This window comes from Gallus gallus, chromosome 10 (genome assembly GCF_016699485.2).
Source record: "Gallus gallus isolate bGalGal1 chromosome 10, bGalGal1.mat.broiler.GRCg7b, whole genome shotgun sequence".
Lineage (NCBI taxonomy): Eukaryota > Metazoa > Chordata > Aves > Galliformes > Phasianidae > Gallus > Gallus gallus.
In genome coordinates this window covers 18,082,949-18,096,128 of record NC_052541.1, presented here as the reverse complement: position 1 = coordinate 18,096,128, position 13,180 = coordinate 18,082,949, and the positions used below count along the sequence as shown (strand labels likewise).

General features: G+C 42.1%; 1 protein-coding gene across 6 annotated transcripts; it reads left to right on the top strand.

Moving 5' to 3' along the window:
• The first annotated feature begins 2,810 nt into the window (after nt 1-2,810).
• On the top strand, nt 2,811-13,040 carry VWA9 (von Willebrand factor A domain containing 9). Of its 6 annotated transcripts, none has more exons than XM_015292093.4 (12): nt 2,811-2,884; nt 3,644-3,910; nt 4,702-4,809; nt 6,622-6,777; nt 7,942-8,060; nt 8,164-8,306; nt 8,691-8,783; nt 10,037-10,181; nt 10,408-10,541; nt 10,649-10,767; nt 11,120-11,185; nt 12,210-13,040. In XM_015292093.4, the coding sequence occupies exons 2-12, from the start codon at nt 3,689-3,691 to the stop codon at nt 12,459-12,461; spliced, it is 1,557 nt and encodes a 518-aa protein (XP_015147579.1). In that variant the 5' UTR covers nt 2,811-2,884; nt 3,644-3,688; the 3' UTR covers nt 12,462-13,040. The 6 variants fall into 6 exon arrangements, with proteins under 6 accessions (XP_015147579.1, XP_046755024.1, XP_046755025.1 ...); XM_046899068.1 differs by lacking the exon at nt 2,811-2,884 and adding an exon at nt 3,158-3,189 and having other exon boundaries at nt 3,670-3,910; XM_046899069.1 differs by lacking the exon at nt 2,811-2,884 and adding an exon at nt 3,158-3,189 and having other exon boundaries at nt 10,040-10,181.
• Nucleotides 13,041-13,180: the final 140 nt, after the last annotated feature.

The window sequence follows — 13,180 nt, the reverse complement described above, 5'->3', positions numbered from 1 at the left end:
TATGCTGTAAAGCTTCCGTTCAAACAGACCAGTTATTCACCTAAGTAACCTCAACAGTGGATAAAAACTGTTTGCTAGTTCCCAGTTATGCTGCTCTCTGACTCTTATGACTTGCACTCCCACAGAGAACAAACCAAGAAAATGGTGAGCTTTCCTCTTCCAGTTGGAAGAGAGCAGGAGGAAGGCTTGGTTCTAGTAATACTCAGGGTGCTGTGCATTCATTTTGTTTCTATGACTACATCTTTTTGAGCCCTTCAGTAGAAGCAGAACCGGCAAAGTGGAATTATAATCATACCTTTTATTAGGGGGTAATTAGCATATCTTGCATAATTATTTGAACAGCATTTTAGAAGAAACAAATTATAAATGCTACAGTGACAGAGCCTAGATCTGTGATAGTAGAGAGACTAAGGGCTGGACAGAATTTACCCTTCAGCACTGCTTGGATTTTTCACCTTAGAATATCACTCTTTGCAGATTTTTTTTTTCCTAGAGTGGTAATGTTGTTATTCTTCAGCTGGATGTGAATCACAGTTTTGTAAGCCATTCTCAAAAGAGCTTTTCATGCAAATCAGTTCTCACTTACCCTCTTGCATAACACCCAGTGAAGTAATCAGCCTAAATTTCTTGCAAGACAGGCATTATTATCTTCTTTTAAATAGTTGGGAGGATCACTAAGGCAATAGTAATTGAGGGTCATGGGAGTATCTAGATAAATAGATCACATAAGATTTGCTTTTGATATGCAAAAAGTACATTAACATGCATATTGCAGAGTTGCGTAATACAGTATTCACCACAAATTGTGCATTGATACAGAATAACCTTCCATAATCAAAATGAAAGAGTGAAAAGAAAGACACAGAAACAGAAGACTTGTGAATGCATCTCCCTATTTAAACCTTCTTCAAAGACTATCACCAAAGGTAGGATGAACTGTTAAGAGCTCTCCAGCCTTTCAGCAATATCTGACCATCAGTCTTGTGGTTTAAGCACTTTGTTTTCAAAGTATATTGTCTCCTACAGGTCAACTCTCAGTCAGCTCCTTTCTCACTGGTTGGACTGTCTCAGTCAAAAGATCCCAAGCAATCTTACAGACCTTCACGGCTTACCTTCCAGAAATGCTGTCCAAGAAGATGAGGAATACCAGCAGTTGAGTGGAGTTCTGGAAGCTTTCTTGTCACTTAACATTGGGAGATGTTGGTGCAGAGAGAGGTGGATGAAAATGATCCCATTTTCACTGTGACTCTGCTAGCAGAGTGGTGAGGGGGTCAGGTGTGAAGGACATATTAGTGGAGGAATAGCCAATCCAGTTTAATACCTGCAGTCTCTAAGAAGATTAAGGAGTATTGTATAAATTTGGATCTATATCTGAAGCCAATATCTTCATCTGCTACTACAGATTATTCTAAGTTTGAGGGCAGGTGCTTATTTCCATTACAAACTACAATATAAAAGCATCAGCTCTGAGGTATGTACCATCAGGTATGGACAAGAGCAGGCCACTGCTTGGGTAATTCACATTGCTCCTTCGTGTGCTGCAGTGGTTGCTTCAGGGCAACTTGCACACAGCTTTGCTTTGAGGTACCCTGTTCATCTGACAGGCTGGACAAGCAGTTCTGCTGAGGCCACTTTTGCTGGCACAATCGTGCTCCCTTGGCAAAGACTTCATGGTCAAAGCCCCAATCAGCATGTTTATTACAGGAGAACTGGAAAAAGCAGAGAAGCAAACTGTTTTCTGAATGGCAGCAGTACGCTCAGGCTTTGCAACAGAGGTCACTGATAGCCCTCATCCTTACTCCGTATTTACTGGAATGGAGAAGGAGGTCCCTGAGCCCAAGGGATGTCTTTTCATAACCTGTTCTCCATATACAGCTATCTTTTTTAATTGCTGCAGTACTCTTCCACAGTACTGGCAGCAAATTATAGATTGTTCCTGATTTACTGATGAAAATAATAATATTCCAATTGTGAACAACATCTTGAGTTTCTGGTGCAGGTCAGGCACCATATGCATACGCATTCCTTTCAAAACAGTTTTGGGCTTCATAAGTCCTTATTGCAGCTTGCTTTTTGCAATCAATGTATTTGATGAAGGGTTTTGTTTGTTTGTTTGGGGGGGAGGAAAAAGCTTCTGGATGAGTGCATTTAAGGTTTTGGTCACTTGTTTGATCCATTTTGCCATTTGTAACATGTGCTGCAGCAGGGCTTTCTAATCTGCCTTGAAGTTCACTGTGAAGTCACCAGGAGGTGCTGGCTGTTCCTTGGGCACCTGTGGGAGATCTACAGATACAGTTCTCATCCTCAATGCTGGGAATGCTCGATTTCTGTGCTTAGTTCTGGTTTGAATTCCTTCTGACCATGTTTGAATTCTGAAAGCACCTTTTTGTTCAGTCTGCTTTAGTCCCACAGAAATATCTGCTTGCAGTTTCTTGCCATAAGAGCTTGACATGAGTGTTTGCAACACCTTTCGGACCTGAGCTGTTAGCAGAAGTACAGAGCTCAGCCAGGTGTTTCAAACAGCACTGGGATGCACTGAGCCCAGCGTGATCCCACCGACCCCCTGACATCTGGTGAGGGAACAGCTGTTCCTCATGATGCCTCCATCTCTGCAGTCCCTTGGCATGAGGGGCCATGTCTCCTTGCCCTCCCTGTCTCACCAATGTCTCTTTAGAGCACGCTTTTCCCTTCCTCACACTTCTGTTTCTCTCTTGGGCTTTGTATATGCTCTCAGACCTCCCCCAGGCAGCAGCATGTGACTTTTTTTTGGCTATGAGTGTGTTTGGGTGCTGCCCCTGCAGTTCTTCCTCAGAGCGAGCTGCATTGAGGCCTTACTTGGGACACTGAACACCTCGCTTTGTTTGCCATGACTGGAGTGGGGCCGGTAACATTTTAAACATGAGGCAGAATTACCACAGGGCTGTGGGGATGTGTTGGAATCAACGCTGAGGGTGTTTGTGGAATTGCTTAGGTACCGGGCTCAGCATGTGCGGGGTTAAGACCCCACAGAACAACCTTCGGGTCCTGAGAGGGCTGCGAGGTGGGCCTGAGCTTCCCTCGCCACCACTTGAGGTGCGCTGGGAGCCGTGAGGAGCGGCCGTGCAGCCGCGGCCCGGCCCCTTCTCGCCGCGGTCCGCCGTTCCGGGGGACGCTTATCGCGGCGGACCCATGGCGGCCCGGCGGGCTGTGGTGAGCGCCGCGGTGCCTCCGTTCCCTTTTCCGCGGGCACCTCCCGGTGTTGCGGGGACGGCGACCGGGTCGCCCTCTCAGCCCCGTGAAATAGCCTCGGGTTGGGAGCGGGGTGGGCTATATGGAGAGGACTCGCTGGGGAGAGGGCCCGCTGGGGGCCTGGGGATTTGTCCCCGGCCCGCGGGGTGCCCCTGCTGCTCCCCCCTTTTCCCCCCAGGCTTAGCTCAGGCCGCACACCGCTTGCAGGCCCTCGCAGCCTCCCGGACGACGTGATTCCCGTTCATCTTCTGATTTAATTTGTGCTAAACCCACGTTCTGGGGGTAAAACAGCTGTAGCTTTCTTTTCTTCAGAGGAGAGGACGGGTATGGGATTATCCTGATAGGGTCAGGGTAAGATGTGCCATTGCAGCTGTATTCCAGTAACTGTTTGCAGTCTTTTTGTTCCTTCTCTTAGTGAATTGCTGTTTTCTGCTGTGGTAGCTGAGAAGAACAGCTCATCATGCCGACAGTGGTGGTGATGGACGTGTCGCTCTCCATGACACGGCCGGTGTCAGTGGAGGGCTCTGAAGAGTACCAGCGGAAGCACCTGGCAGTGCACGGCCTGACCATGCTGTTCGAGCACATGGCCACCAACTACAAGCTGGAGTTCACAGCTCTGGTGGTGTTCTCATCACTCTGGGAGCTGATGGTGCCCTTCACCAGAGATTACAACACGCTGCAGGTAGGGTTTGTGAAACCTGAGCGCAATAAGTTGTCAATGTTGTTTCAGAATCACAGTGAAACGATGTGATTTCATGCTATCCTATATAAGTTATACCTTTGCAGGTGATCTCTCAAGTGCGGTTAAGTAAGTTAAAAGCGGAGATGGAGAAAACCAGGAGGAGAGGGCTGCCTGAGGAAACTTGTATATACATCAGTGGTTCTGTGATGTTCATGTTCTTCTCTGTAGGTGTTGATTAACTCTTGATGTAGGAGGCAGCAGACAGGAACATCTGAAATGTTTTTGAGTCAAGTGATCTGGTAGAGTGAAGATGCTTTTAACTGTATATAGAAGGTGAAAAAGAGGAGAAAGTGATTTTAGGCCTGGTGGCTATGAGAGGGAAGTTTTGTATGAATGCTGTAAGGCACCAGAAGTCTCTGAGTCCACTCAAAATAATACATACAGATCTGGTTACCTGTATGCTGTTAACTCTGTTAGACATTGCTTCAATTTCCAACTGTCCTGTATCTTAAAGGCTTTTTATTTTCTCCCTAATACCTGTGTTCACAGTGATTAGTTCTAGTTCCTTCAAAGTCAGCCGTCATAGTTCTCTCAATATATTGTTCACTGTTTCTTTTTTAACTGTGCAGGTCACATATAAGAACATGGCACTTTCCATTGTTTTGTAGTGCAGTTGTGTTACAAACCAAAGCAAAAGTACTGACTTGCCAGAGAACTGGGAATAACTTTTTCAGGTTTCCTGTTAGAAATATTTTACTCAGCAATGGCCAATCACTTGTTTGTCTTTATAGGAAGCCCTGAGTAACATGGATGATTATGACAAAACCTGTTTAGAGTCAGCACTACTTGGGGTTTGCAATATTGTCCAGCAGGAGTGGGGTGCAGCAATTCCTTGCCAGGTATGACCGATTTTCACTGTTCTTAATATCTAGCATATTCGTAGTGTTCCCTGGAAGTTGAAGAAAGTAAAGTGAATGCAACTTGATAACTTGGAATACTCACACCACTCAGCTACTGGTACCACAGAAAGACAAAGAATTATTATTCTAGATATATCTGGGATATTAACAGAAAGTAGTGTTTATTATAACATTAAGCAGCAAAAATCCAGATAGTTCTATGTTGAAATGTGTGCTAGCAGAGAGAGAGAAGTGTCTGGGGACACTCTATCACAGGTGTTCTCTGTATGTTATAAAATCTGGCCCCAGAGCCCTCTTTAGGAGGCTTGGCTTTTGATCGGGATGCAGTCTTCTGTCCCAGGAGCCCTGGTCATTTTGGAGGGAGTACAGTCATGTATGTGGTAAACTTTGTCCTGTACCTGATGATTTCTAGGGCTTGTAACAGTTCCAGATCTCAGGCAACAGCATGGAGTACTGCTGAGTGTGTGTTGATCTGTTTTCTCTCCCTAATGAGTAATTCTGGTGTGCATCTGCTTGCACACTCCATCCAGCCTTAGCAGCTCCCAGCATTCTAAATTTGCTGCCTCTGCTTTTTGGCCTCAATTTTCTGAATTTGCCATCTCTCATGGCAAAATCTACTGTTAGCCCTCAGTTTTCTGAGACAGTAAGAGCCTGTTGCTCTTTGGATCAGGATTTAATTCAGTAATTTTGTAGCTCAGTAGGCTGGGAACATCTCTCAAGCAATAGTCCTTTAGGACTAAATGGAGGTGGAAGTTTATTGTCTAGGCAATACTTTGTAATATAACCAGGATAAAAGGCACCTTGGAGAAGCAGACATTCAACACAAAGAACTGGAATGATGTAAAAGCCAAGCATGGATTAGTTCCCAGCAATTTCCTCTCCTATTTATGTCTTTGTTCATTGTACTGGAACTCCAGGTTATTGGGTGATGAAAGGCAGGGGGGGAATGTACTGTGCAGAATTCTGTAACAGTACAAAGCATTGCTGCTGAGCAGCAGATCAGATGGTTAGTGGGGAGTTTAAGAGAGAGTAAAAATCTGGCTGTAACAGATACACGCTTTTTTCAGTTGGATTTGATTTTCCTTACCTCTCAGCCAAAAAAACAATGCCTGCTGTTGCTGTGCTGTTTTGAAAGAGGAACTGTGTACTCCTCTGGAAATGACTGGGTCTCAGCTGAGTGTATGTGGTTTTGTTATTTGGGGTGACCTGTTAGGGCAGATTTCTACAAGAAGTAACTGTAGACTTGCCATAAAATGAAAGAAGGTGCATTTTTGCCTTCTGCTACAGAACATGAGCATATTGCAGCTGTATTTGTTAGCAAAGAATTAAAGTAATGCATACTATGTTATGAATGGTTACTCCGGCCTGTAGTCGAACTTGGGCTGCCCTCCAGCCTCTGCAAACAATTGGTCGTGGTTGGCTTTACCTTCTGTCTGAAGGTAAACCTGAAGCTCCTGAGTCCACCAGCAGCAGGCTGCTTTTTGGCTTACACTTAAAAATGGCAGTGCTCATGCAGACCATGGTGTGTTTCTACCTATAGAATTTGAATTTTAGTACATTTCACCATATTAAGGCTAAAATTGTGTGTTTATAATCTGTTATTTCTCATTTATGTACCTGGAAAGTTTACTCTCAATTCCTTAGCAGTGGAATCACATGGTAGGTAGGGGTTGGCAGTATAGAAGTGCATATTGCTAGGAAGGCTGCTGAAATGTGTCAGTGTGTAGTTGCCCTCTACAGATAGGAACATGTCCCTGCCTCAAAATGCTAATCTGGCCTCTCTCATTCAAGGTTGTCCTTGTCACTGATGGCTGCCTGGGGATCGGCAGAGGCTCCCTGCGGCACTCACTAGCTACTCACAACCAGCGAAGCGAAAGCAATCGATTTCCATTGCCTTTCCCTTTCCCTTCCAAGCTGTATGTCATGTGCATGGCAAACCTTGAAGAGGTGATGTCTTTAGCATGTACCTTCTTTGTTACACTGGTTAATTACTGTTCTTATCTGATATAATAATTAGATTGGCACGAAGCACTCTTTGATATTCTTGAGCTTAAAGCTTAGTTGATGTTCCGTGTTTAACATAGTTATTTGGTTACATTTAATGGTGGCTTATTTTTTGAAGATTAGTATTGCACTCATAAAGTTGCCTGTCTTTATTAATCATATCAGTGTCTTCTTGGAGAATACTCTGTAGTTTCTATTTATCTATTTATGTTGTTATCTATACTAAATGTCCAATTAAATTCCTAAATAAATGACTTATGTTGCAGAGATGCTCAACACTTAAAACAGCAGAATTATCTGGAAATTTGAATAAGCAGAACTCTGAGTCTCCAAGAGAGAGTGCTCGAGCCAACCTCTGTCCATTTTGAGTGAATATACATCTTTGAAAATCTCTGTAACAGCTTTAAAAATCTGCAGTAGTTAGAATTCTGATAAATACAAACGTTTAAAATTAAGCACATATAGATTAAAGTTTCTTAACTTAGGTTTTATTGATAGCTTTGCTTTTATATTGACAGCTACGCTGTCACAGATAGAAGGATTTCCTACTTAGGGATTCAATAGATATTTCATATTCAGGGTCTCTATCAAGATTGATTCTCTCTATTAAGCAATGGGTTGAAGTACTGTTTACACATCAGTTATTAGTACAATCTTTGAAGTAAATCTATACTGATAACTTGAAGTACTTTCACAAGGATTCTCTAGAAACTCAAAGAGAATTATATATCTTTCCTCTCATAAACTGTATTGTCCTGAAGGAGCTGGAGACTTAGAATTACCAATAACATGATGTGGTATTTAAGGCATTCCTGTGCTCTTGAAGACTGAGAGCTTCTGTGATGGTTGATTGCTTGAACCTTGCTTTTGAAGGAGAACTTAATGAGATAAAGCAATATATTTTATGTTTCTAGTCCAAATACTGCATCTGCATGTAAATGCAACATAAGGAGTATATTTCCTAGGAGGCAAAGAATATTGCTTTATGCAGAAAAGAGTAAGGTAACAACATTTTGCTGTGTTGTTTACATTCTCTGAAAACATGTTGGTTAAGAAAAGTCAGAGTAAAATAAAACTTAACCAAAACATTTTGCTTTGTTTGTACAGCTTCAGAGCACGGATTCCTTAGACTGCTTGGAACGCCTGATAGACTTAAACAATGGGGAAGGGCAAATTTTTACCATTGATGGCCCCCTTTGCCTGAAGAATGTACAGTCTATGTTTGGGTTAGTAGACAATGTGCCTTAGTGAGATTTCCAGTAAAGAAAACAAATATAATATAAAAAGAATGGATGATACCTGATGATCTCATTTTTTTCCTTGTTCTAGAAAGCTAATAGACCTGGCTTATACACCATTCCATGCTGTTCTCAAGTGTGGCCACTTAACATCTGATGTGCAAGTATTTCCCAGACCAGAACCTTTCATTATAGATGAGGAAATAGACCCAATTCCTAAAGCAATTAATACAGGTAGCAATTTTTTTTTTTGCTTTTAATTAAATACATTTGATTTCAACCTTTTCACTATTATATCTTATCCTGTATAGTTACTGTTTCACCTGCTTTCTTTTTGTAAAGATCAATCACTGATGATGTGGTTTCTTGGTATGTTTGGCACCAGACAATTTTGTGTTTGTCTGGCAACATGGTTCATGGATAACTGTGTGTTTGTGTTGGAAATGATGTATGTCATGATATTATATATGAATACTTATGTTTTACTATTGCAGTGAAGGTCAGGGTTCTGCAGTGCTGCCTTAGTCACTGCTTCAGAAAATCAGTGGTGTAAAAAGCAGTGGTGTTGAATTGGCTCTGAGTACATTCAGCTGTCTTAAACCTGTTGTCTCTCCACAGATCTAGAAATTGTTGGTTTTGTAGATATAGCTGACATTTCTAGCCCTCCCGTCTTATCCAGACACTTGGTACTGCCTATTGCACTTAACAGAGGTAAGCAAATTCTTGTACTGATAACTGCTTTAAGCTTCCCCTCTAATGGCTGTGGTGATTTTGTTGAGAAGGAAATGTTATGCTTTCATTCTTGGAATGATTTCTTGCTGTGAAAAATCTGATCTGAATAATGTCTAGATTGCTCAGTTGTTCTTCAGCATTAATTGCTGCTCATTGAGTCTAAGTATATATGAATCTCTACAAACAAGTTGTGTAGGCTTCAAGAATGATTGAGCGTGTTTGTGGCTTGCAGCTACTTGTCTGCTAAGAAGGGCTTCCCAAGTCCTTTTGTCAAGGTCTTGGAAGGGAGTTAAAAGAAACTGAGATTTCTTTTGATAAAGAACATTGAAAGCACCAGGTGTGCTTCCATCTCTGCATTAGCACTCTTAATCCTGCTAGGCCTTTCATTTTAAAAGATATTAACAGTTACATCACAGCTGTATTCCAATTGCTAAAATACAGTAAGTTTCTCATAATGACCACTCTTTTGGTCATTATGAGAAACCTTTCTCATAATGACCAAAGTGAAGTGCCTTTGCATTTCACTTCTAGTTTCTTCAAAACTTTATTTGCAGAGTTACTTGTTAAATGTGTATGAAGTTTTGTGATCAGAATGGAGTAGAATAATCATGTAACATTATATTGTCACTTTGTCCCAACAGTTAACAGCCATTTGTTCTACAGAAGTGTTTGTTGAAGGTTGTGTTGTTGAATAGAGCTGTTATTATTCAGTTTCATCCAGCTGAAGCAGAAGGGTTTGCCAGTCACTGCCACTTCTGGCTGCTCTTCTTTGCTCCCTTGTCTGGGATTACCTGCCCTCTCATGAAATGGGTTGGGTAACTTAAACAAAAAAAAACAAATAAAAACATGAATCTTGATTAACACAGCTTATTTTCACTGACACAAGCTGTGGAGTGATTGTCTAAAGAGCTCTGTGAATAGATCAGAGGGCGGCTGCAGCCAGGTGGCTGGGAGATTAGGAAGTGCTAGTAGTCTCTTCAGCCACTGCTGCTGTGATAAGCACTGGTGGTGCGTTCAGAAAGTCTGATATTACAATACCATCAGTTCTCATAATAGCTTGAGCTTAGGAACAACAGCCTTTCCTAAGAAAGGAAGCCACTTTAAAAAGTATATTTGCAGAATGGTGCTTTGGGTTGAAGGTTCTTCATGGCAGAGGATACGAGATGGTGTTGTGGGAATAGAAGTAGTGTGTTTGAATTTATGTTGTCACTTTGTTTGCTTTCCTTCCCCAGAAGGTGATGAGGTGGGACCGGGGATCACAGATGACACTGAAGATGAGAATTCCGCTAATCAAATTGCTGGGAAAATTCCCAACTTCTGTGTTTTGTTACATGGGAGCCTGAAAGTGGAAGGCATGGTGGCTGTCGTCCAGTTGGGGTATGGAGCTGGATGTCTGCCTGAAAGATCTCTCTTACTTTGCTCATTTATGCTTCACCCTCTACAGAACTTGCATCACTAGGCAAAGCCATGGATTTTTAACTGTAGACATGTTTCTGCCATTATTAATTACAAATAGTGACTCTCCACACAGTGGAAGAAAGGCAAATTCTGTGTTAAGACAGTTGGAAAGTGTTCAGACTTTGGGATTTGCTCTTTTCAATAGGCCAGAATGGTATGGGATGCTCTATTCACAAGCTGATAGCAAGAAGAAATCAAACCTCATGATGTCGCTCTTTGAACCTGGTCCTGAGCCCCTTCCATGGCTAGGGAAGATGGCGCAGCTTGGACCTATTTCAGGTACTGGTCACGTTCATTGGGGTAACTTTGGAATTGAGCATTTTCTTGCATGAATAACCTTGCCAGACCTTACTCATTAAGTCTTTTTATTTCCTTTTTTCTTCCAGATGCGAAAGAAAATCCTTATGGAGATGATGACAATAAGAGTCCTTTCCCCTTGCAGCCCAAGAACAAGCGCAGCTATGCACAGAATGTTACTGTGTGGATTAAACCAAGTGGCCTCCAGGTACAGATTTTGGACTTGATGTGTTACTGTAATCAGCACTAGCTGTCTCAGCAGCAAAATGGAGTCTGTGTGTGTCTCATCCACTTGATGTAATTGCTTTATTGCGTTCCTTTCATTTCTATAATAACTGCCTCTCTAAAATGCGATGATTAAAATGCAATCAGAAAGTATAGCTTGTTTAATGAAAGCTGCATCTGGCTTCGTTTATTGGATTTAGTATAATTACTGCTTGTTTCAGTCTGTGTGAGCTGCAGTCTTGTCAGTGGTCAGGATTATTTATCAATAAGTAGTTGAGGACATTTTTCTGCAGCTTACCCAACAGTTGACAAGATCTTTTCTTTCTTTTCTGCAGACTGATGTACAGAAAATCTTGAGAAACGCACGGAAACTCCCGGAAAAAACTCAGACTTTCTATAAAGTGAGTCTTGATGCAGGGCAGCCTGAAGTTTTGATCCATAGTGATAGTGGTGCATCTGACCAAGGAGCACGTACTGTCTGTGTCTGTGGGGTGTTCATTCTGTGAAGGGCTTGAAGAGCTCTGCAGAAGCACACATTGTTCTGTAAAGAGACACCTTGGGTCCTTTTTATGGACTAGTTAAAGTGAGACAGGGAAGTCTGGTTTCCTGCCATCACGTTTTTTGCCAGGGTGACAGACATGTCATGTTTACAGGTGACCCTTATGATCCCTGCTACTTTGATGGTGAACTTCAGTGCAGATTTTGTGCTTTTGTCCAGAGTCACCCTGTTACTTTGACGGTGAACTTATGTGCAGATTTTATGCTTTTGCCAGGCAGAAATAAACTGAGGGATCAAAGAGAAATAAGAACATGAGTGTTGATCTGAACCTGGAAGTATATCCTCTGTTTTTTCTACAAGAGAAGCAGAGAAGCAAAATTCCAGGCACTTTTGGCCGTATCATAAAAACGCGTAATCTAGGCTGTAGCCAGAGGTAATTGTTGTTCCTCTTGTAAGCAAAGTACTGAAGCAGTTTATTATTGTAGTCTCCACAGACCTGAAGAATGAATACACTGCCTAAATGCACACAAGCACCCATCATAGTTTACAATGAAGAAAAATACATATTATATTTTTCTGGGCACTGTGGTTAGAAGCAGCGGTCGGTGAGGCCCAAGTTGGAAGCCGCTCCCAGCAGGGGCACAAACAAAACAAGCACACACAATAGCTGAATGCACAGAAAGGAGAAGTGGGGAATTTCTAAGAAGGGATAAAGGGAAAACTAGCTATTTGCCTGTGCCACTATAATCCTCAGCCCTGAAGCATTTTCTTGTCGTGAGCAGCTTGGCATCTTGCAGCAGCTCTACTGAACACGGGTTATTTTCATTTAAGTGAGTAAGCTTGTATTTAAAAAAAAAGAAGTGTAAATATATATCATTTTAAAGCCACCGTGAGCCTTTGTATAAAGGAGTTTTTGTTCTTTGCAGGAACTTAACCGTTTAAGAAAGGCAGCTCTGGCCTTTGGCTTTTTGGACCTCTTGAAAGGTGTGGCAGACATGCTGGAGCGGGAGTGCACTCTGCTTCCTGACACAGCTCATCCCGACGCGGCGTTTCAGCTCACACATGCTGCTCAGCAGCTGAAAGTGGCAAGTACTGGGGCATCAGAGTACACTGCCTATGATCATAACATTGCTCCACTGCAGACAGACTTTCCCACTACCAGCACTGAAAGAATGTAAAGTCTCCAATTTGGGAACTTCTCCAGACTAAGACTCAAGTCACTCAAATTTTTTTGTCCTGTCTACTTTCTAGGGCTTCTTTAATTACTGGAACTTCCTATTATAACAGGGTCCTTTACTTGCATTAGTGCTCTCCAAATACATGTAGCTAGTCTGTGGTAGCTTCAGTCAGGCCTGGAAACTCTAGAAAGTGTTCCATAGTGATTGCTATGTTGGATGATGGGTGGAAGTTACATGTAAGGAGACAGAGAACACGGCATCGCACGCCTCAGACTTTCTGTGGCTTTTAGCCTTCCCCAAACGTTGTTGATACATAAATGGTATCAGTGGTAGAAGAGTCCTAAAAGGCAGCTACTGTTATTTTACAGATGGATTGGAGTAGTCCAGAGAAAATGTGTGAGAATCACTGTACAAAATCAGATACGCAGCTGATTTCAAGGTGTTATCACTCATTGCTAGTCTATATGGCAGTAATGAACATCACTGCCAGTGCAGTGCTTATGCTTGTGAAAGTAACTTAATCTTTTGAGACAATTTTTTTATTTGTGTAATTTTAATAAAAAGGAATTCTTAGGAAAAGTTTGTTTTGTTCCATTCTCGTAGCAACTTTGCTGTGTGCAACCTTAGGCATGCACATGCCTAAAACATCGACTTGGTGAAGGTTAGGCTCCATCTGCTTATCATCAGAGTTAAGTAATAAATTATACAGCTTACTGCAT

Excerpts from the sequence above, each read along its gene's own strand:
- VWA9 (XM_015292093.4), top strand. The coding sequence starts at position 3,689 with ATGCCGACAGTGGTGGTGATGGACGTGTCGCTCTCCATGACACGGCCG. Across the intron at positions 3,911-4,701 it reads GAGATTACAACACGCTGCAG|GAAGCCCTGAGTAACATGGA; the intron begins GTAGGGTTTGTG and ends TTGTCTTTATAG. Across the intron at positions 8,307-8,690 it reads TCCTAAAGCAATTAATACAG|ATCTAGAAATTGTTGGTTTT; the intron begins GTAGCAATTTTT and ends GTCTCTCCACAG.